Here is a 19,180-nt window from a genome sequence, read left to right on the forward strand (position 1 = left end):
AGGACCTAATGTATGTAAAGTAGATTGTCTTAATGGGGTATTTGATCTGCAAACACACTTGTGTTGAGGGAATTAAATGCAGACATTAGAGTTTTAGGGAAGAATTAATATTTGTCTATAAAAAGGGACGAATTTCCCACTTCGATATCCGTCATGTTACTTTTCTGTTTGAATCAATATAGCTTTCTAGTAAGTAACTAATTAATCAAATGAGCATTAGTACAGAACACCCAAATACTACTTCACTAAAACAATCTATTACCTTTATATGTTCGTAAATGACGAACTGGAATGCTCCTAGAACAAATAAATAACTTATCAGCAAAGTATCTATTATGATGATAGTGAACTTTGTAGTACTGAATGTCCAATTATCGAACCAACATTTCCTAAAGCAATGCAATTAACAGCCAACTTTAACTAGGTACTTTCTGATTATGAAGAGCTTTATAATCAGACCATGCACAGTTAATATTTGGCTCTTGTAGTATACGTAGCTGCACTAGCCATTTGATGATCATGAATAACCTCATGATTAGCCAGTATTTAGCTGGAGTAGAGAAGAGATATTGAAGATTGTTACCGCGTAATAGTAGTATAGTATAGGGGGTGTAGATACAGTTCATCACAATCAATATAGTAACCTCTATATCAACTATAGATCAACAAAAAGTTTCTAATTTATAGCTTATCTATTACTTGTATTTACGTACTATATATAATATGGTTGTAAATCACATCTCGTTGTACAGTTAACCCATACAACCAAATCAAGCCATATTAAATCTATTCTGGTAAATGATTGGCAACAATATTAGGCATACCCCAACACTGATATCCCAAAGGTTTAGCCATGTAACAAATACCCAGGGTTTCAATCCCATCATATCCCTCGAGTCTATCCCAACTAGTTCCTACTACACTACTGGTTGGGAAAACTACACCTTGTTTAAACACCACTGACTTAACAAAAAGAACAAGATTCCCCACTGAATCCAACTCTACAGCATAGTTCAAATCCTTATGTGAATCTCTTTCACCATTATCATTAGTCACAAAATTCTTGAAATGGTATGTATCTGAAATATCACCAGGAACATAATCCAACAGTTCCCATTTGTTTTCATCCATTAAAGTTAATTGTTCCTTTGTTGGTTTAGTGCGATTTCCCCTCCATGTGTTCTTATCATAATCTAAGTCATTACCTTGCTGGATACGAGGGACGACAATGTCCTTTTTATCTTTGATGAAAGTGGAAATGACTAATTTTGGATGATCAAATGCCGCAATTCCAGAATCAATGAACATAGTGTATTGCTCCAAATCTAAGGCATGCGAGATGAGAAAGTTCTTAGATCTTGCAGATAACCTATTTTGCAACCTGTAGGCCGTACCACTGCTCTGATCTGGATTGATGCCTGAATTGCTATTCAAGAAAGGAGCCGAGATCAAGGTGATTTTCTTGAATGATTTAGATAGTAATATTGCATGGGATTCAATATACTTGACAATGTTCTTGAATTCAGATGCTTCATTACACAAAAACCCAAGCGATGCTTGATATGGATGGTCCTGATGCTCAAGCAATGAGAAAATTGAAATCATGAAATGTTTAAGTTCTCTTTGGTTCCCATAAGATTTACCATTGTCAATTGTTGATAATATCAAGATACTCGGCTCTTCGTCAGTGGCTCCAAAATGAGAATTTGCTTTGATTTGATAAACATATTTGGTGAAATCAAACAACGATTCGGTGTGAACGGTTTTGGTGTATGATTCAGCTTTAACCGACGGGGACTCAGCATATGATGCTGAAATAGTATAATTTCTGGAACGAAAAGGATTAAGGGGTTGTATAAACAATAAACCACTTATGAAAATAGCAAATAATAACAACGTGCTTCTCCTTTTGGCCACATCTGGAAGAAGTGACAGAACCTGCTTGGATATGGTAGCAATCATAGTGAATAATAAATGTACTAATGAAGGACCAGAATACTTCGAAGTCAAAACAGAAACTAGATGAGGGAATAAGAATTCCCTTAAAGTTCTTGACACTTATTTTTCGAATTTAGAATACACCTGGTACCTATCCTTGTGGGTTTAGTGCTAGCTAAACAATACGATATTATGTACAGGAGCCGTTGTTTCATGCGTGTTAATGTGGCTTTAGCTACACATACTTTTCTTATCACTTAGAAGGCTTTGTAGAATATATGCAGCCTAGGCACTGATTAGCTGGACCTTTTATCTGCCTCATTTCATATATTCTATCAACCATAGATAGATAAGGTGACTTGACAGTGAATTAGAGTCAACTGAACGTGTGTGTGTGTATGTGTGTACTCATGTCGTGTACTCAACCATATTTCTTTACTAAACTTATCACATTGCTACACAACATATACCTTAAGGGACATGTGCAAGATCAGATGGCGACCCAATGAGTTCCCATGATTGTCAGTACAAAAGTGCACTATTTGATTATGATTTTGTTGAGTTGAAATTGTATTCGGTTATTCACATCCTTATCACAATCTCACTGGCCAACGATCGCAACCAACAAAAAAAAAGGGAGATATCAAGGGCAAATCTTCTCTAACGCCTTCATACATCACACTTATCACCAATGGCATTAACAATTCTTGACCTAGGTGAAGATATCTTAACTTCAGAGATACCTAAGTATCTATCTCCAGAAGACATATTCAATTTGTCCCTAGTTAACAAATATATCTATAATCTTTACCATTGTTCCATCTTATCAACCCGATTATATCAGATCTTGTATAATAAGAAATTCACCAACAATGAAAACAATTATACTATTTCCCTCAAAAATAAACTCAACTGGAAACAATTATTTCAATTGAGATGTTCTCGCGATCAGAAAGTTTACACTTGGGGAGAACCCCAGAGTGGACGATTAGGTTTCTTGCCTAGTCGAGTTGATCATTCGCATGTTTCATTTGGTGGCTGGGCAGTGCATACACCTACCAACATTTCTGAATTCAATGACCATTTAATTATAGATATTGTTGCTAATGGATTTAGTTTCATTATCTTGACCAATGCGGGCGAATTATGGTTTACCGGGATCACTTGGAAAGGTATGGCTAATCGTCAGCAATTGTCCACCCCTGGTCCAATACTGAACCCCGACTATAGACCTTCTCCAGGAGAATTGGCATTGGATACTTTACATAGTCAAACTGGTAACGGTAATGTTGCTTCAAGAAGAAGTATTAGAGGGGTGATGCCGATTCCATTGATGAATAGAAGATACCGAGATGATGATGCTGACGATAGCGGGTCTAACACCGGCAGCAACAGTCCTACGCCACCTCCAGGTCCCACCAATGTTGGCTTACCTCAATCAAGAAGAAGATTACAACCTCAACCAGTAGAAACAGGTGAACCCGATCTCAGTTCAATTCCTGATCTCAACCATCCACCTTCTAAAATCCAAGAGACTAATTTCTTGACTAGATTGTATTTACCACCGATTGCAGATATACAACAACAAAAGACAAGAAAAATCGTGTCTATTTCAACTGGACGAGAACATATTATTGCCTTGGATAATCATAATAACGTTTACAGTTGGGATACTGGATGTAGCACTAATATGGGAGTTCATGTCACATTCCCTGGAATTGATAAAGGGGCTTTAGTTACCAAAATTGTCGCTGGATGGAATTTATCAGCATGTACAATTGCAGGATATGGCCTAGTTATTTGGTATTCTCGAATGCCATTATCTAAATCCCAGTATGACCAAAGTATTTTTGAGTCACAGGCTCGTTACTTTATCGTTCCATTTACTAAGGATGATATTGTAGATTTCACAGTTGGGTCGGATTATGTGTTGTATATTAAACAATCAGAGGACAAGTTATATCAATTTAGAATGGATGCCCATGATTTTGCCCAGAGAAACGTAGATAGTGTCATTAGTAATGACGAGTTATTCAATTGCATTTCCCCCATGGATAATTTTAATAATTGGAAATTAAACTATGAAAATCAAGGCATGGAAAATATAAAATTCACAAAATTGAATAGTTGCTATACTAATTTTGTGGTGTTTACGAATCATGATCAAGTGTTAGTTGGTTCCAGAAAACATTTGGTGTATGAAAATGAAGATGGTGACGGTGATGCTGATCAAGGGGAACAGGATGAACAAACCTTACAAGAGAAAGGTGCAAAACCCAAGATTATTCCCGAATTACAGGGACAAAATATCAAGAAGTTAGTTATCGGAGACTATCATTATTTAGCACTTACTAACGACGGAGACATTTTAAGTTGGGGACGCGAATCTGGCAGATGTGGGTGCTTAGGGTTAGGAGATACCGAATCGGTAGCAAATGAACACCCGGAGCTGGCTAGAGTGGATGGAACGGCATTAGAAGTTACTAAGCCGTTACGGGTGAAGAATCCACCATACCCCGGCAAATGGGTGGCACTTACTGCCAGTGGCTGGCATTCTGGGGGGATCTACGTCCCGGTAGATCCGTAAAAATAAGACCGAAGAAAAAATTTTTAAAAAAGAGTATAACATCATATGAGTCACTATGTAGTGTAGATTTAATTTTAAGGGATAAAACAACAATGGAAGCGAGATAAACGATGTATACGACAGCTTGTAGAGATCTCTATATCGGGAGAGAGTTTTGTACTTCAAAGATAACAAAAGAGTCTATCCTACCAATCACACGACACGTCGTATGGAGTTTTATACGATGAGGGGCTGTGCTGTGTGATTGAGGCTCAAATCGGCTCTAAAAATGTGTATATCATTAAAGTTGGTGTAAGAGATCAAAACAAACAAAAGCTAAATCTAGACGGCAAAAATAGAGTCACAACGGGAGACCAGGGAATTGCACATCACGTGCGCTTCTTTTCTTTCTTTTGGTTTCTTTTCCTTACGACAGATAGAAAAAAAAAGAAGGTATCACGAAAAGGAGGCAGAGGAAAATCTTTTTCCTTTTTGGAGAATCAGTTTAAACCCACACATTTGGTAACGTCCACGTCATCACATTACAACATCCATTATTAATCATTCAATTTAAAGTCATTCACACAAGCTTTACATTGTATTGAGATATATATACCAAAAATAATAATCAATCATTTGTAATCACCAAGAAAATTATAATCCACTACGCTGGTACGACACATCCCACCCGCATTTTCTGGTCTAGACTTTCAACAAACCTAGCCCGATTCTCAGATATATAAATACATCAAGATCTTATAAGCCGATAGTTCCATCCAATCGATCTTAAAGTTTCAACAAAGTTAATAATATTTACTAATTTATTTTTGCCTTGCCACACACACACACACACACTATATCAACTGACTATGCCTATATTAAATAATAGATCTCCAGCCGAAGTTAACCACTTGGGTCCAAACGACAATCTTTCCAGTCCATCGACACCTTCATCAGCATCTTCTTTGTCTCCTCACCAAGTAAACAACTTTAGTGGTCATAAAAGACAATTGTCATTTGATGTTTCTCCCAGTCGCCACAGAAGTAACTCCAACACGCTATCTCCATCAACTTCCCACCAAAGTGCACATATAACCAGACAAAGAAGATCTTCGTCCATAATCCAACATTTAGAGCCAGACACTTTAGATACTAAAGTCGACCAAGCATTAAACCCTAATGTCAATGCCAATTGGGTTCATCAAAAGGGAGCCTGGATCATACACATTGTTCTTATAATATTCTTGAAGATTTTCTTTAATTTCATTAGTGTGTTGGATAATGATTGGAAATGGACCTTGACCAATTTGACTTATAACATTGGGTCATACATTATGTTCCATCAAGTCAAGGGGACTCCGTTTGAATTCAATTCAGGGGCCTACGATAATTTGACCATGTGGGAACAAATAGATAATGGTGACCAATACACACCAAGTAAGAAGTTCTTGATGTTGGTGCCAATTTGCTTGTTTTTGATTAGTACCCATTATTCCAGATATAATTTGAACTTGTTTATCTTGAATGGTATCAGTTGTCTTTGTGTAGTTGTTCCGAAGATGGCAATTGCCCATAGATTGAGAGTTACTTTGTATTAAGACACGATAAAAACACGAGCAATAGAAAGAAGAGATTCATAATTGGGGCTAGTTAGTCGTTTTGAGTGTTGTAAAATCATATGGACTACGGAAGAGAAAGAATGAATGAGTGAAGATTCTGTAAAACAGAATGATCAAATTGAAGAAAAAGAATGGGATTTGGTATCAATTGCGATAGAAAAATATGTAATCAAGGTTATCGTTTTAAGTGTGAATTTTTTTTTGTTGTTAAGTATTTAGAAGTTTATAGCCTGTTCTTCTTTTTTTTTATATGTAGTTTTCGTTATTTGGTTGGTCAATGGCACCAAATGTATACAAATTTAAGAATTTGATGTTACCCTTTGTAGTTTCAATGCCTGGTGAGTAACCTTGCCAAGATACACCATCGCCATCGCTTAATGTTGGGTCATGAAAAACGGAATCACATGACCAGGGTTGGTTTTGTGTTTTCTTATTTATCTTGGGCATGCACAATTTGACTCTGGTCTGATTAGCCCGCAATTCTTTTTTTTTTATTTTTGGGTATGTCCCCCATAAAATTTGTTTGACTGATTGACTCTCGCGGGAATTGGAAAACGTGAATGAAAAATTTCATATATAAATAATACTCATCACCTTTTTTTATAAAATTTTTTTCCATTTCAGTTTTCTCTTCTTTCTTTAGTTTTACTGTATACTCTCAATTGATACATCTATCAACAACAATGACTTACGCTTTATCTGCTACTCACAGACAATTGACCGAAGGTTCCTTAAAGGAAACCGATCCTGAAGTTGCTTCCATCATCAAGGATGAAATTGACAGACAACAACACTCCATTGTCTTGATTGCTTCTGAAAACTTCACCACCAGAGCTGTTTTCGACGCATTGGGAACTCCAATGTGTAACAAGTACTCTGAAGGTTACCCAGGTGCTAGATACTACGGTGGTAACGAACACATTGACAGAATTGAAACCTTGTGTCAAGAAAGAGCCTTGAAGGCCTTTGGTCTTACTGCTGATAAGTGGGGTGTCAATGTCCAAACTCTTTCTGGTTCTCCAGCTAACTTGCAAGTCTACCAAGCTATCATGAAGCCTCATGAAAGATTGATGGGTTTGGATTTACCTCACGGTGGTCATTTGTCCCACGGTTACCAAACTGACTCCAGAAAGATTTCTGCTGTTTCTACTTATTTCGAAACCATGCCATACCGTGTTGATTTAGAAACCGGTTTAATTGACTACGATATGTTGGAAAAGACTGCCGTTTTATTCAGACCAAAGGTTTTGGTTGCTGGTACTTCTGCTTACTGTAGATTGATTGACTACAAGAGAATGAGAGAAATTGCCGACAAGGTTGGTGCTTACCTCGTTGTTGACATGGCTCACATTTCCGGTTTGATTGCCGCTGGTGTTATCCCATCTCCATTTGAATATGCTGATATCGTTACCACCACCACCCACAAGTCCTTGAGAGGTCCAAGAGGTGCCATGATCTTCTTCAGAAGAGGTGTCAGATCTGTTAACCCAAAGACCGGTCAAGAAATCCTTTACGATTTAGAAAACCCAATTAACTTTTCCGTTTTCCCAGGTCACCAAGGTGGTCCACACAACCATACCATTACTGCTTTGGCCACTGCTTTGAAGCAAGCTTCCACTCCAGAATTCAAGGAATACCAAACCCAAGTGTTGAAGAACGCCAAGGCTTTAGAATCCGAATTCATCAACAAGGGTTACAAGTTAGTTTCTGATGGTACTGATTCCCATATGGTTTTGGTTTCTCTTAAGGACAAGCAAATTGATGGTGCCAGAGTTGAAACTGTGTGTGAAAACATCAACATTGCCTTGAACAAGAACTCTATCCCAGGGGACAAGTCTGCTTTAGTTCCAGGTGGTGTTAGAATTGGTGCTCCAGCCATGACCACCAGAGGTTTGGGTGAAGAAGACTTCAAGAAGATTGTTCACTACATTGACTTTGCTGTCAACTATGCCAAGGAACTTCAAGCCAGCTTACCAAAGGAAGCTAACAAGTTGAAGGACTTCAAGAACGCTGTCATCAACGGTCATGATGAAAAGTTACAAGCCATTAAAGATGAAATCTATGCTTGGGCTGGTTCTTTCCCATTGGCTGTTTAAGCGTTGCTGTTTATTATTATTATTATTATTATTATCATTATCATTTTTTTTGTTTTGTATATGAGACTTACGTTCAACACCGTTTTCACTTCTAGTTTACAGGATGTTCTAGTTTATCAATTCAACCGATAGATCATGGACGTCTATTTTTACATTTCTATATTTACTTAACAGGAACAAAATATAAATTTATTATTAAATCAATTTTTCATTCTTGAAAATTTCATCCAATTTATCTTCGCTATCCCATTTCTTCAAATCAGCTTCGGTACCTAATCTCTTACCATTGAAGAATATAGTAGGCACCCATTTTCTACCAGATATTTCAGTGAATGCCTTTTCTAATTCGGTGGCTTCATTTTGATCAGCAAACTTGTCCAATTCAATAATGTGGACTTTGTCAGCGACGTGATACCTATCCCAAATTCTATAAGTATAATGACAATCAGGACACCATGACTTGGAAAGCATAAGGTATGGATGAGTGTTGATCAACTCTTGTGCTCTTTCGAGGTATTTCTTACTGGCCATGGTATTAGTTGTAAGCTGTGGAAGGGGGATTGCTAGAACACGGGTTTTGCATTGAGCAAAATTTTTGGTTGGAGAAATAGCGGAAGGGTTGAGCCGCACAAATTGTGGTTGCAATACTGCACAGAACATTCTAATGCAGGTGTTGCTAGCAGTGTTGCAAGAAAGTCGTAAATTACTTGTATTTCCAGAATGTTCATAGAAACTATATATACATAAATCATAACCAATGTCAGCTTCTGCTGGTAAACTATCTCGTGATATTAATATCCTTGAACATCTCCATAACACAACTATAATGTCCCACTATTCCCAACACGACAAAGATATGCCAAATATTATGGCTGGCCAAGAAATAGTCTACCCACCAAAGCGATTTTAAATCATTACGATATGGAGTATAGATAGGCTCCTTTTTGAAATGCTTATCAATGATTTGTTTAAACTTCTCATCGTACTGCTTCTCGTTGGTTTCCACCACTTCTTCCAATTCTTCTCCCATTTGTCCAATTTCTTCGAACCCAGAATTTTCCACATTGTCAAGCAAGACATCACGCGTGGAATACGTATGGGCCACGGCGGCGGTATTAAATTGATCAATTAAGACATCGTATCTCCAGCGTTCAGGAATCAACCCACCGTAGAAAATGACCCCGATCCAGTACATGGAAAAACTCTTGTATACCAAGGGGAACACAAATAATAATGATGGCAATACTCCGTCATATACCATTTTCCATAATACTGCAGTGGCTCCCAAAAATGCCAATCCCATGAAAAACCAAATTCTTAACGATCGGCACTCTGGCTTATCGAAGTATGGCGACCAATTGAAAATGAACCCGGTGGTACCACATATGGTGGAAAATATAATATACGTGGTCAACAATTTGGGGAAATTGTACAAGGCACAGTATTCAACAGAAATAACTGAACAGGTAATAAGCACAGTAATACCAGTGTAATCGACACAGGCAAATGTTTGTCTGGTGGGGAAATGGGCAAAACAGGAATAGGTATGCCATATACTGGAACTGATCAAACATTTGCAGGCAGCAGCCAAGAAAATGTACATAATAACATTCCCATTGAAGGTGTTTTGGTAAAATTGTTCCGACAGAGGGAAATGCCAAATACATAAATACAACACAAACATAAGCCCTATGATATGCGTCCAAATATTCATCGTTTCATTATGGTTAAATTGGAAAATAGATTTCCACATGGTAGCGTGACTCAAGGAAAATCTATACCCCTGAATAATATATTTGTTCTCTCTCCAACTCAAGGGTAATTCGTAATAATGTAAAAGGCGATTACCCTTTTCGGCCTTGTGAAGAGCTCGATGGAAGTTAAAGAAGCGGAGTTTATTAAATATCGAATCATGGTTTTCGTCCATATCATCGTAAAACTCGTTAGTATTTGGGATGTTACTCTTGATAAAATCATCAATCTGCAAGAGCTTCTCATCAAAGTATTGGATGGTTTGGATTATCTTCTTGGATAATACCTCTGTTTTGTTGGAATGGTCGTCACACGTGCTTATGGTTGGGTAAATCTCCTCTTCCGAAGACGTAAACAAGTTCTTATATTGTTCATCCAAGGTCTTGTAAAGATATTCCAAGTTTGTGAATGAGGTAGTCAACACTTGTTTTTTGATCAACAACAATCTCTGGTGTATAGTGTTTAATTGGTTAACTGAGAAGGTCTTGATATGATGAAACGATCCTGTTCTTGATCTTGTGGGCACTTCCAATAATTCAATTTGCTGTTCGTGAGTATTGTCATGACAATCCAACTTGTTCTTCAGATCAAGTGTATCGAAAAGTTCATCTTCACAACTGACTTTAAAGTATTGTTCGAAATTGTCTAATCTGGATTCCAAGGACGAAATAAACTTGTCCAACTTCTCTACTAATATTTCTTCTGTTGATGCTGAGACTGAAGGTGATCTTGACCTTGAGTGGGAAGGAGTAAATCTGTTCCTCAAGTCAGTAGTACTAACTTCTAACCTGGACATGTGTGTGTGTAGTATTAGGTGTGAATGTATATGGGAAAAAAAAATAGATAGCGATGGCAGGGGTAAAAGTAGTAGCAGCAGCAGTGAGTTACCTTATAAATTACTCCCGGACAAAGAAATAAAGAATCAAACAAATGAACGTGGGGGGTTCCAGGGGGGTGGTGAGATATTTTATATACGAAAAAAACCGTTGTTGTGTCTTCTCCCTAACCTGGTGAACTAGGCTCCACTTTCTCTTTGTTCTTTTTTTTTTTTTGCCTTGTGAAAAAAAAAAGACCGCAACAGGTTGATGATAAAAATAACAATGGAAAACTCTCCGACATTGTGCGACATATACCAGCCCAAGAAAAATAGAAATAGGGGGAAAGTTTATAAACCGTCTGACCATGTTTAATTGCAGTTTATAGTGTACAATTTATCACTTTTTACACATGCATACTTACACAATCTAGCACAAAAGCTTGTCAAAAGCTTATTATACTTAAATACCTCAGCCATTAGCATTGCTTGAAAATTTTATAATATTTTCTTGAATATTATTTGAAAAATGCAACAATCCAAAACTCGCGACATTTCTTTTTTTTTTTTCTAAAAAAAATAAGCATTAATAAATTCTACCGATTATTCTCCATCTACACGACCTCGGTAGTTAATTTAAATTAAATTAGTTACACATTCGGTAATTACACTTCTATATCAAACTCTAAACTATGACCTACCCCTTATGATACTTTACTCTTTCTATGCTCTCGTAATCGTATAATGCTTTTCTTAATGGCTTGTTCAACTTGAACTGCTTTGTCAATTCACTATATTGTTGAAATGTAGATTCGGACATCTTTCTCGAGATATCTCTGCCAGTTTCATCAAATAAAAACTTCAGTTCTTGTTCATGTAAATCGGTCAAGCTCTTGGTCAAGTAGTATTCCACTAATAAGTCATCATTTGATTCTAGTAATTGATATACTTCCTTATCCGACATGTTCTTGACCTTGTCTAGCAATTTCAGTTTGTCAATTCCTCCATTCTCATCAGCAATATCTCGGCTGTCATAGATTGCAGCCACAGTATTTTCATGAACCCATAAATTCAACTTGGTGACAAAATACCACCCATTGAACTCAAACCAATTCAACCCTTCTTGATACTCAAACATCAATCTTGGTGTAATCACTGAGGGAATGAAAACAGGCACTCCTTGCAACATAGAGTATCTCAAGGGTGATAATTCTTCAAAAGTGTAAAAATGCTTACGACGATCGTTATATTTATCTCCCTTCTTATGATGTAAATCCACCAACTTGTCTTCGTCATAATCAGGAGGCGGTTGGGCATTGGATTTACTCAATGCTGTGATATCAATATAAATCCCCGAGTCAACATCAATAAATCTCGCGTCAATATGATTGGATCCTTCGGAAATACCACGATTATGCATATATGGATTAACATCAATTAAGTATTTCCCATATCCTTCTTGTGGGTCTTCAACAATCAAGGTATTGTTAAACTCTCTAGCTAATCGAATTAAATCAACCATAGGCATTTGGATATCAATATCAACATCAAATGGAAACATTAACCCATCCCAGTACCACGACAATAAAGGCCCATGCATTATCCAACTGATGATTCCCTTCTGTTGCGCAAATCTATTCCAATTACGCAACAATCTATCCAAGATGATATTGGTTCTATGACCCAATTCCTGAACAGTCCATCCATCACGATCATAATTAAGGGCCCCATTGAAGAATCTCCAATCATAATGCCACCCCCATTCTTGATCACGGTTTCTAGGATCGTCCATTCTAATAACGGCCATTCGGAAATATCTTGGTTCATTGGCATCAGTATATTGTTTACACTCAACCAAAGAATTATAATACGACTGTTCATGATCAGTCAATTGTCGACTTAATCCCTTTCTACCAATTTCTTGTAATTGTGAATCAATGCTTGGAGGATGGTTAAACATATCCTTAGATAACTTCAATTGTCGTGATCTAGGCTGGTTAGTCATAAGATTGTGAATGTCGTATCGAGGATCTTGGGTGGATAATTGACGAGGCACAACTCTGTCTTGTAATTGCTTCAACACTGACAAGTGATTGATAGTAACCTTGTGGGTGTCCAGTTTCAACCGGATATTATCAGCGACAAAATTATCAACAATCTTACTTCCGGCTAATCTAGCATTACTCTTGATATCAACATTAAATTCATAAGTCCCCGCATCACCATTCAAAATAATCACCTTCAAAGGTTTGGGCATATGTGTCATGGCATACGACCTTCCTTCGAGAATTCTATAGTCGTTTAAAGGACGATCGTCATGGGTGGAATGATCATGGATTATAGCCCCTGGTAATTGACTTCTGCTTTTATATCCAAGTTCTTGAAACTTTTCTTGAGACAAGGCGGCATTGTCAATACAGAAATATGAGGTATCGGGGTCATTGTTAGTGACTTGACGAATATCATGACAGTTAATTCTCTCCTCCATGGGTTTTGACAAGTCTCCATTCAAGATTGCCATATCCATCCAATCAACCCAGTTAAAAGGCAAGGTAATTTCTTCAACTCTATTAGAATCAACCTTCTTAGAATTGCCCCCAGCTTTAACATACCTATGTTTGATTTCATTTAAATACATGGCAATTGTGAATCTTGGATCATAGTAAAGCATATCTTGATTGGTCAAAGATTCGGGTTCATTTTCGAACTTGTTCATGAATTTCTTAATTGGCACCTTGATATCAACTTCGGTAAGCCCAGTGTTGGCCATATGGAATCTATCTGGATCCTGGGTGATCTTGGTGAACAAGCGCGCAATGTAGTCTTGATATTTTTGGCGTGGATTTGTGTTTAACAACACCGGACCGCTTTGTTTGAACAAGGAAAAGTATATCACATTAATGACGAGAAACACCATCAAAGCTAATCTGATCAATCGGATAGCTTGACGAGTTCTCAATACCGCCGGTACCTGTATTTGTTTTATTCGTTTAAGATCGTACATGATAAATGTGCTTGTAAGTTAGAATTTCGGAAACGAATGTGAGTAAGTAAAAACGTATTAAAAAAAAGGTATTTTCCCAAACAAAAATGATCTTGTATCAGTAATCAAGTCTATTAGAAACACTCTTTGCTGCCCTATCTATGCTATATTATCACTATTTAACCTCTTGGCAACAAGTGGTTTTGACGTGTAGTTGGACAACCAAAAAAAAATTGAAATCAAGAAAAAAAAAGAAAGAAAAAAAAAAAACATAATTTTCGATCGTTTTTTTTTGTGTTTCACAACAAAGAAGAAATCGTGCAACGTGATACAGTTTTTCGCAGCTTCTACTACATCAACCTAAGCTGAAAGTTTCATGTTTAATGTTCCACCTTCTGCATTCATGTCTTTGGAAAATCTGATCACTATCCTATACTACACTCTGATAACACCTTTTATTCCCATAAATTTATATGGTTCCCTGCCCCGTTCGTTATTTTTCGTGCCTGTCAAACCGGTCGCGTGACAGTTATCTCTTTTTTTTTGTACCTTACTTACAATGGGGCGTTACCCGGCAGAATTCAGTGGGGCTCATCGCTCACACCACAGTAAACATGTGGGTCAAAGATATGAATGACACCGTTTTATTAAGTTTAACAACTAGGTTATTCATTCAAAGCACGTTTTCAATAGTCATATGTTTAAAACTTGAACAAAATTCAACTAAATATTTCCCGTTGCTAGATATTCGAAAGCATCTTTGAAGAAGTGGTTTTGTGATACTTTCTATCAGATGTCTTCATTCGCATCAAGACTACGACTTCTTAGCAAACGAATTAGAATGCCTAAAAAAGAAAAATCACCGCCAAACATACCGTCTCATCCAGTATATCGACCACCACCTGTGGTTTTCCATGCCACAAACTTAGTTAAGCCAACTCCACTTCATATGATATCTTTTATAAAGCCGCCTAGTCCGGAACTAAGCTGTGTGTTTTGTCATCAGGAAATGAACGGTGATATAATGATCAAGTTGACTTGTGATCATTTTGCCCACAAAAGTTGTTTAAGTTTGATGTTTGATACTGATGATCGAACAAAACTACCAGTTTGTGGGGTTTGTCAACAAGTTACAAGGTGCATGGATGATAATTTGCATGATCATATGGTGGAAGAGTTGGAAGATAATATGATACTGCTACCTCCATTTGCAGTTATTTGACCTTATTTGTGGGGTATTTATCAGTAGCCACCTGTCACATTTACTGAGTTATGTGGTGGAATTGTGATAGTACTATATTCTATATAGGTATTTTCAAGATAATAGTTAAATACCCCACCACAAGCACTTGATACGTTACATCTCCATTAAGGTAATCCATCATTTCTAGTCAACTAGTATAATATAATTATTCTTGAATGTCTGCTACATTTGAATCACATTACGTTTGGTGCTGTGAATTTAATGGTTTGTCAATTTGTATGAGTGATTTTACCTTTGGATTTTATAATTTATTTCTTTTTAACTCTCACCAGTCAAATCTGTCAACAATGGCGAGATCTAATCCCACCACTCCTGAAGAGCCTTTCCAAAAGCCATCATGTACAATGAGTGCTAACCTAAGAAGAAAACTAAAACATTACTATGATAATTACAATCCAGATGTTGACTTCTTTGGTTTGAATGATATTTTAGTTCCTATAGAAACATATGTGGTTACCAATCATCCAAACGAAAATGGCGGTGCACTTACCAATCAATCCAATGAAACTATTGATAAACAAGAAGCTGTTTCCAGTTCCATTAGGTTTGATAATATCCTTCTGGGACTTATTTCTTTCCCAGCAAAATCCCTCCCTGAAGATGCAACCACAATGGAGAATATGTTCTCAACTAAATAGGATATGGGTTTGGATATGCCATTTGCTAACTATTAACTGTTGTGAGATCGTCTAATCTCGGGATTGCTACTTGACTTACAACTATAGTTTCTATTCAAATAATTACAAAATGCCAAAAGAACAGGGCGAGAAATTTAAATAGTTTGTTTATATAATTGAAACAATTAAAAACCTAATAATAAGTCAAGAGATTAGTTCAAATACTACTCGGGGAACATTATAATCTGGCAGCTTACTAATATATTCGGAGTCCAGAATAACAAAGATATTAGGATTTGATATCATCAAGATGCTGCCAAATTGAAGTTCACCTCAAAAAATTAAAACCAAAACAAAAAGGAAAAAGAAAAAGACAATCAGAGACAAATGGAGAAAAATGTCTGTCAAAAAAAAATTTTTTTTTTGTTTTTGCAGCCAATTTTGAACATAACGCGCTTGCTATTTAAAAAATATATAACATAAAAATGTTGAGCAAAATTCAGAGAATCAATTCACGAATAAGAAAGTGAGGAATCAATTGTGATATAGCAGATATATGAATCATTTTCAATTCAATATGTTGACAAACATAAATATCAAAGAGTTTGATCATGCTTAATTTTGTTAAATTTAGAAGAAATTTTAGAAGAATACACACTCATTGATTAATACCAGAAACTTCAGTTTTAAGTTCTTTTTGCAACCGCAATAACTCAAACAGTGGAAGAATATCAAGATGATGAACTATAACATTTGCTCTTCTTCATTTTTCCCGTCACAATGAATCCACCTTATTTGTTCCTTCATTTTTTTTTCAGGATAGAAATTTGTTAAATAATTGGTGTTTGAAGACATTAAGATTTCCAACAACATGATTAAAGCAAATAGCAAATACCAGAAAGACAAAAAATATCATTCTGCAAAGAAATATATATTCGTGCCATTTATTCAAACAATATTTGTACCACTTATTCTACTACAACATTAGATTCCTCGGGTTCAAAAAATCCACATGGATTACTATAAGTATATCAAGTTTTCCTTACGTTATGTTTTATGTTTTGACGCCCACTATTGAATTTAATGAAACTTTTTTTTTGAAAAGTGAAAATATTAATAAATGAACCATTTGGAATTTATGTCTTTCCTATTCTATACTAGTCTTATAATTATGTCTTAATCTAATACTTCAAAAAATAAAGTAAGTACTCTATCTCAGCGATATAAAGAAAATGTACCTATGTTGCTTTGTGCAGGGCTATTCTTGAGGTTACCCTTTAGTATCCAATACCAATGTATGAACAGGAAAGGGTATTGTCAAGAACAAGCAAAAGTGTGCCCAAAACAATCTCAGAAGGAATAACTTGGTGGAGTGTAACGGTTGTTTCCAATTTAATACCGATTGTTATTAGAAATATTGTATACCACAACTAATTTTTCTAGGGATACTTTGTTATGGAAAGTCTAAGTTTGCAGGTATAAAAGTAGGATCAAACTTTGCTCCATGAAATTATTAAATATTCCTTAAGCAAATGTTGCTCCCAATATTATGTAATTGTGTTATCGTTCTGCTCTTAATAATTATCATTCAACAAACAGACAAGCCATGTAGAATTAAACGAAAACAGAACCTGGAGTTGAAGCTGAAGTTGGAACAATTGGCTAACGAAGTATGTCAAATTAGACAAGAGATTGAAGAAACCAGAGTAAAGAAGCCCAAGCTGGCTATAGAAAAAACTAAGATCACGATCATGTCACTAATGGATGATATCCTCCTTAATATACTAGGATATCTCAATCAGGTACATGTGTGTCGTATTTGCACGATCAATTCTCGGCTCTATAATTTGGGAAAGATCAAGTTGTATAGATGCATTTATTTCCACATTCGAAGTTTAAATACTATACATATCTCGGCTAATACTTATACATCGTTCTATACCAACTTTACTATTGTTAACAAATGGAATACGTTCCCTTGGGTTTCGGAAAATTCAAATATCACCCTTGTCAAAAAAATGGTTTTTAGAGTGAATGGATTACTATTTGATATAGTAAAGACACAGTATCCTTGGATAGAAGTCATAGCAGAAGACCAGAATGGTTATTACCACTCGCAATACCCTTTGCAAGAATACCATTACACTCAACTAATATTATCAAGGAGAGCTAGAATTCCTTTCCTTAATGGATGTCAAGAAATGCCATGGGTGAAGAAACTTACAATATATCTATACTTTGTATCAGAACAGAGTTTAAATGAAATTAAATATTTATCTGGGTTGGAAGATCTTGGAATTGATATCGGAGATATAGACCTATTACAAGAGCTATGTAAAATTGGACTTGGAGATATACCTATCAAAAAATTAAGGATTCTGGTTTTGGAATTGATTCACGTGGAAGAACTACAAAAAATAATTGAGATATTTGATTTGGAAAAGATCACCGCGTTTCAGTTACATTTATGGGACGTAGATACATATCCAGAAAACTTCAGCCTAGGTATACAAGAGTTGCTTTCTGCCTTGGTAAATGTCACCAGTCTTTCGATAATATGCCAAAACATTGATTTTGGGAAAGTTCTTGAACTGGTGAAACCAAATTCATTACATACATTGCATTTAAAGATTGTTCAGGTTGGTGATGATATACAAAACTTCCAATTAGAGAACCTTTTCAACAACCAGGAACATTCATTACAGCAGTTTTACTTGAGTAATAAGAAACCGCAAGGTGGAGGAAGATTTTATGGCCTACAAGAGTTTGAAAGAATATATAAAAAAGAGACCAAACCCCTCATACCCAACCAACAACCCGTTGGAATTTTTGAAATCAGAAGGATGATAGATGATGGGAAGTTCCAGAAGTTGAATCGGGTGTTGATTAATGAGAGCTGCTATTTTATTAAAAGACTTTCAAATGGTATGATTCATCTTGTTCCATGTAATTCTCTTATTCCTGATAATCCTTAAGCAGAACTTCGTTGTGTAGGAGAACCTGTTATAAGAAGCTGGATCTGCTTGACTAAAAGGAGAGATATAATACTTGGCATTTTTATATCATTATTACCGTTATAAATTCTGAGAATGCTATTTGAATTCAAAATTGTCGAAAGAAGGTGTTTATTGGAATTATAAACTACTTAATAGCAAAATTGTAATAAGACTAAATTTAATAAAACTTTATTGGCAACTACTACCATTATTATTTATAAGAGCCAATGAACATAGTGGAATGGGGCTGGTTAAGTTCTTTTCAAATCAACATTTTACTTCTCACAAAAGAAATATCGGTCACCTAACCTAGAAGCAGGTTTGATGTAAACTAAGGAAGTAAAAAGGGTTGTTTTACAATTTGAATCAGTATGATTAAAGTGCATATCTAATTTCCTATTTCGTTTTGGTGATGCTCCTTCTATCCCTATTAATCTAACCAAAAGTGGGGTCTCTGTTCCACCAACCATCAATTTGTAACTTTCCAAATAAGTTCAAACCTTTTTTTTGTCAACCTCGATCTTACGTATTGGAT

The 19,180-nt window shown here is 36.1% G+C and overlaps 11 protein-coding genes across 11 annotated transcripts; 6 read left to right on the top strand and 5 right to left on the bottom strand. All coding sequences in view use genetic code 12, as the record gives it.

Annotated features, from left to right (window-relative positions):
* Positions 1-677: 677 nt before the first annotated feature.
* SPAPADRAFT_63434 (uncharacterized protein) lies at positions 678-2,531 on the bottom strand (the record flags this gene model as incomplete). The annotated part of the gene is made up of 1 exon (XM_007377502.1): positions 678-2,531. One exon carries the CDS (start codon positions 1,960-1,962, stop codon positions 787-789), a length of 1,176 nt encoding a protein of 391 aa, XP_007377564.1.
* Positions 2,532-2,557: 26 nt separating this feature from the next.
* On the top strand, positions 2,558-11,046 carry SPAPADRAFT_157841 (SCF ubiquitin ligase complex subunit; the record flags this gene model as incomplete). The annotated part of the gene is made up of 3 exons (XM_007377503.1): positions 2,558-4,157; positions 4,200-6,429; positions 11,032-11,046. The coding sequence occupies 2 exons, from the start codon at positions 2,630-2,632 to the stop codon at positions 4,523-4,525; spliced, it is 1,854 nt and encodes a 617-aa protein (XP_007377565.1).
* On the top strand, positions 5,374-6,102 carry ORM1 (sphingolipid homeostasis protein; the record flags this gene model as incomplete). The annotated part of the gene is made up of 1 exon (XM_007377504.1): positions 5,374-6,102. The coding sequence occupies one exon, from the start codon at positions 5,374-5,376 to the stop codon at positions 6,100-6,102; it is 729 nt and encodes a 242-aa protein (XP_007377566.1).
* SHM2 (glycine hydroxymethyltransferase) lies at positions 6,765-8,769 on the top strand (the record flags this gene model as incomplete). The annotated part of the gene is made up of 1 exon (XM_007377505.1): positions 6,765-8,769. A coding segment is annotated over one exon (922 nt), but the record flags the coding sequence as incomplete, so codon positions are not given.
* On the bottom strand, positions 8,415-8,750 carry SPAPADRAFT_57336 (uncharacterized protein; the record flags this gene model as incomplete). The annotated part of the gene is made up of 1 exon (XM_007377506.1): positions 8,415-8,750. The coding sequence occupies one exon, from the start codon at positions 8,748-8,750 to the stop codon at positions 8,415-8,417; it is 336 nt and encodes a 111-aa protein (XP_007377568.1).
* On the bottom strand, positions 8,998-10,767 carry SPAPADRAFT_143745 (uncharacterized protein; the record flags this gene model as incomplete). The annotated part of the gene is made up of 1 exon (XM_007377507.1): positions 8,998-10,767. The coding sequence occupies one exon, from the start codon at positions 10,765-10,767 to the stop codon at positions 8,998-9,000; it is 1,770 nt and encodes a 589-aa protein (XP_007377569.1).
* A 366-nt stretch (positions 11,047-11,412) lies between the features above and the next one.
* On the bottom strand, positions 11,413-13,132 carry SPAPADRAFT_63439 (uncharacterized protein; the record flags this gene model as incomplete). Its single annotated transcript, XM_007377508.1, has 1 exon — positions 11,413-13,132. One exon carries the CDS (start codon positions 12,788-12,790, stop codon positions 11,483-11,485), a length of 1,308 nt encoding a protein of 435 aa, XP_007377570.1.
* Positions 13,133-13,179: 47 nt separating this feature from the next.
* On the bottom strand, positions 13,180-13,988 carry SPAPADRAFT_63440 (uncharacterized protein; the record flags this gene model as incomplete). The annotated part of the gene is made up of 1 exon (XM_007377509.1): positions 13,180-13,988. A coding segment is annotated over one exon (496 nt), but the record flags the coding sequence as incomplete, so codon positions are not given.
* A 441-nt stretch (positions 13,989-14,429) lies between these two features.
* SPAPADRAFT_63441 (uncharacterized protein) lies at positions 14,430-15,125 on the top strand (the record flags this gene model as incomplete). Its single annotated transcript, XM_007377510.1, has 1 exon — positions 14,430-15,125. The coding sequence occupies one exon, from the start codon at positions 14,778-14,780 to the stop codon at positions 14,988-14,990; it is 213 nt and encodes a 70-aa protein (XP_007377572.1).
* A 194-nt stretch (positions 15,126-15,319) lies between these two features.
* Positions 15,320-15,681, top strand: SPAPADRAFT_68677 (uncharacterized protein; the record flags this gene model as incomplete). The annotated part of the gene is made up of 1 exon (XM_007377511.1): positions 15,320-15,681. The coding sequence occupies one exon, from the start codon at positions 15,320-15,322 to the stop codon at positions 15,668-15,670; it is 351 nt and encodes a 116-aa protein (XP_007377573.1).
* Positions 15,682-17,667: 1,986 nt separating this feature from the next.
* SPAPADRAFT_52671 (uncharacterized protein) lies at positions 17,668-18,624 on the top strand (the record flags this gene model as incomplete). Its single annotated transcript, XM_007377512.1, has 1 exon — positions 17,668-18,624. One exon carries the CDS (start codon positions 17,668-17,670, stop codon positions 18,622-18,624), a length of 957 nt encoding a protein of 318 aa, XP_007377574.1.
* Between the last annotated feature and the right edge of the window lie 556 nt (positions 18,625-19,180).

The sequence above is a fragment of the Spathaspora passalidarum genome (assembly GCF_000223485.1).
Source record: "Spathaspora passalidarum NRRL Y-27907 unplaced genomic scaffold SPAPAscaffold_7, whole genome shotgun sequence".
NCBI classification, from domain to species: Eukaryota; Fungi; Ascomycota; class Pichiomycetes; order Serinales; family Debaryomycetaceae; genus Spathaspora; species Spathaspora passalidarum.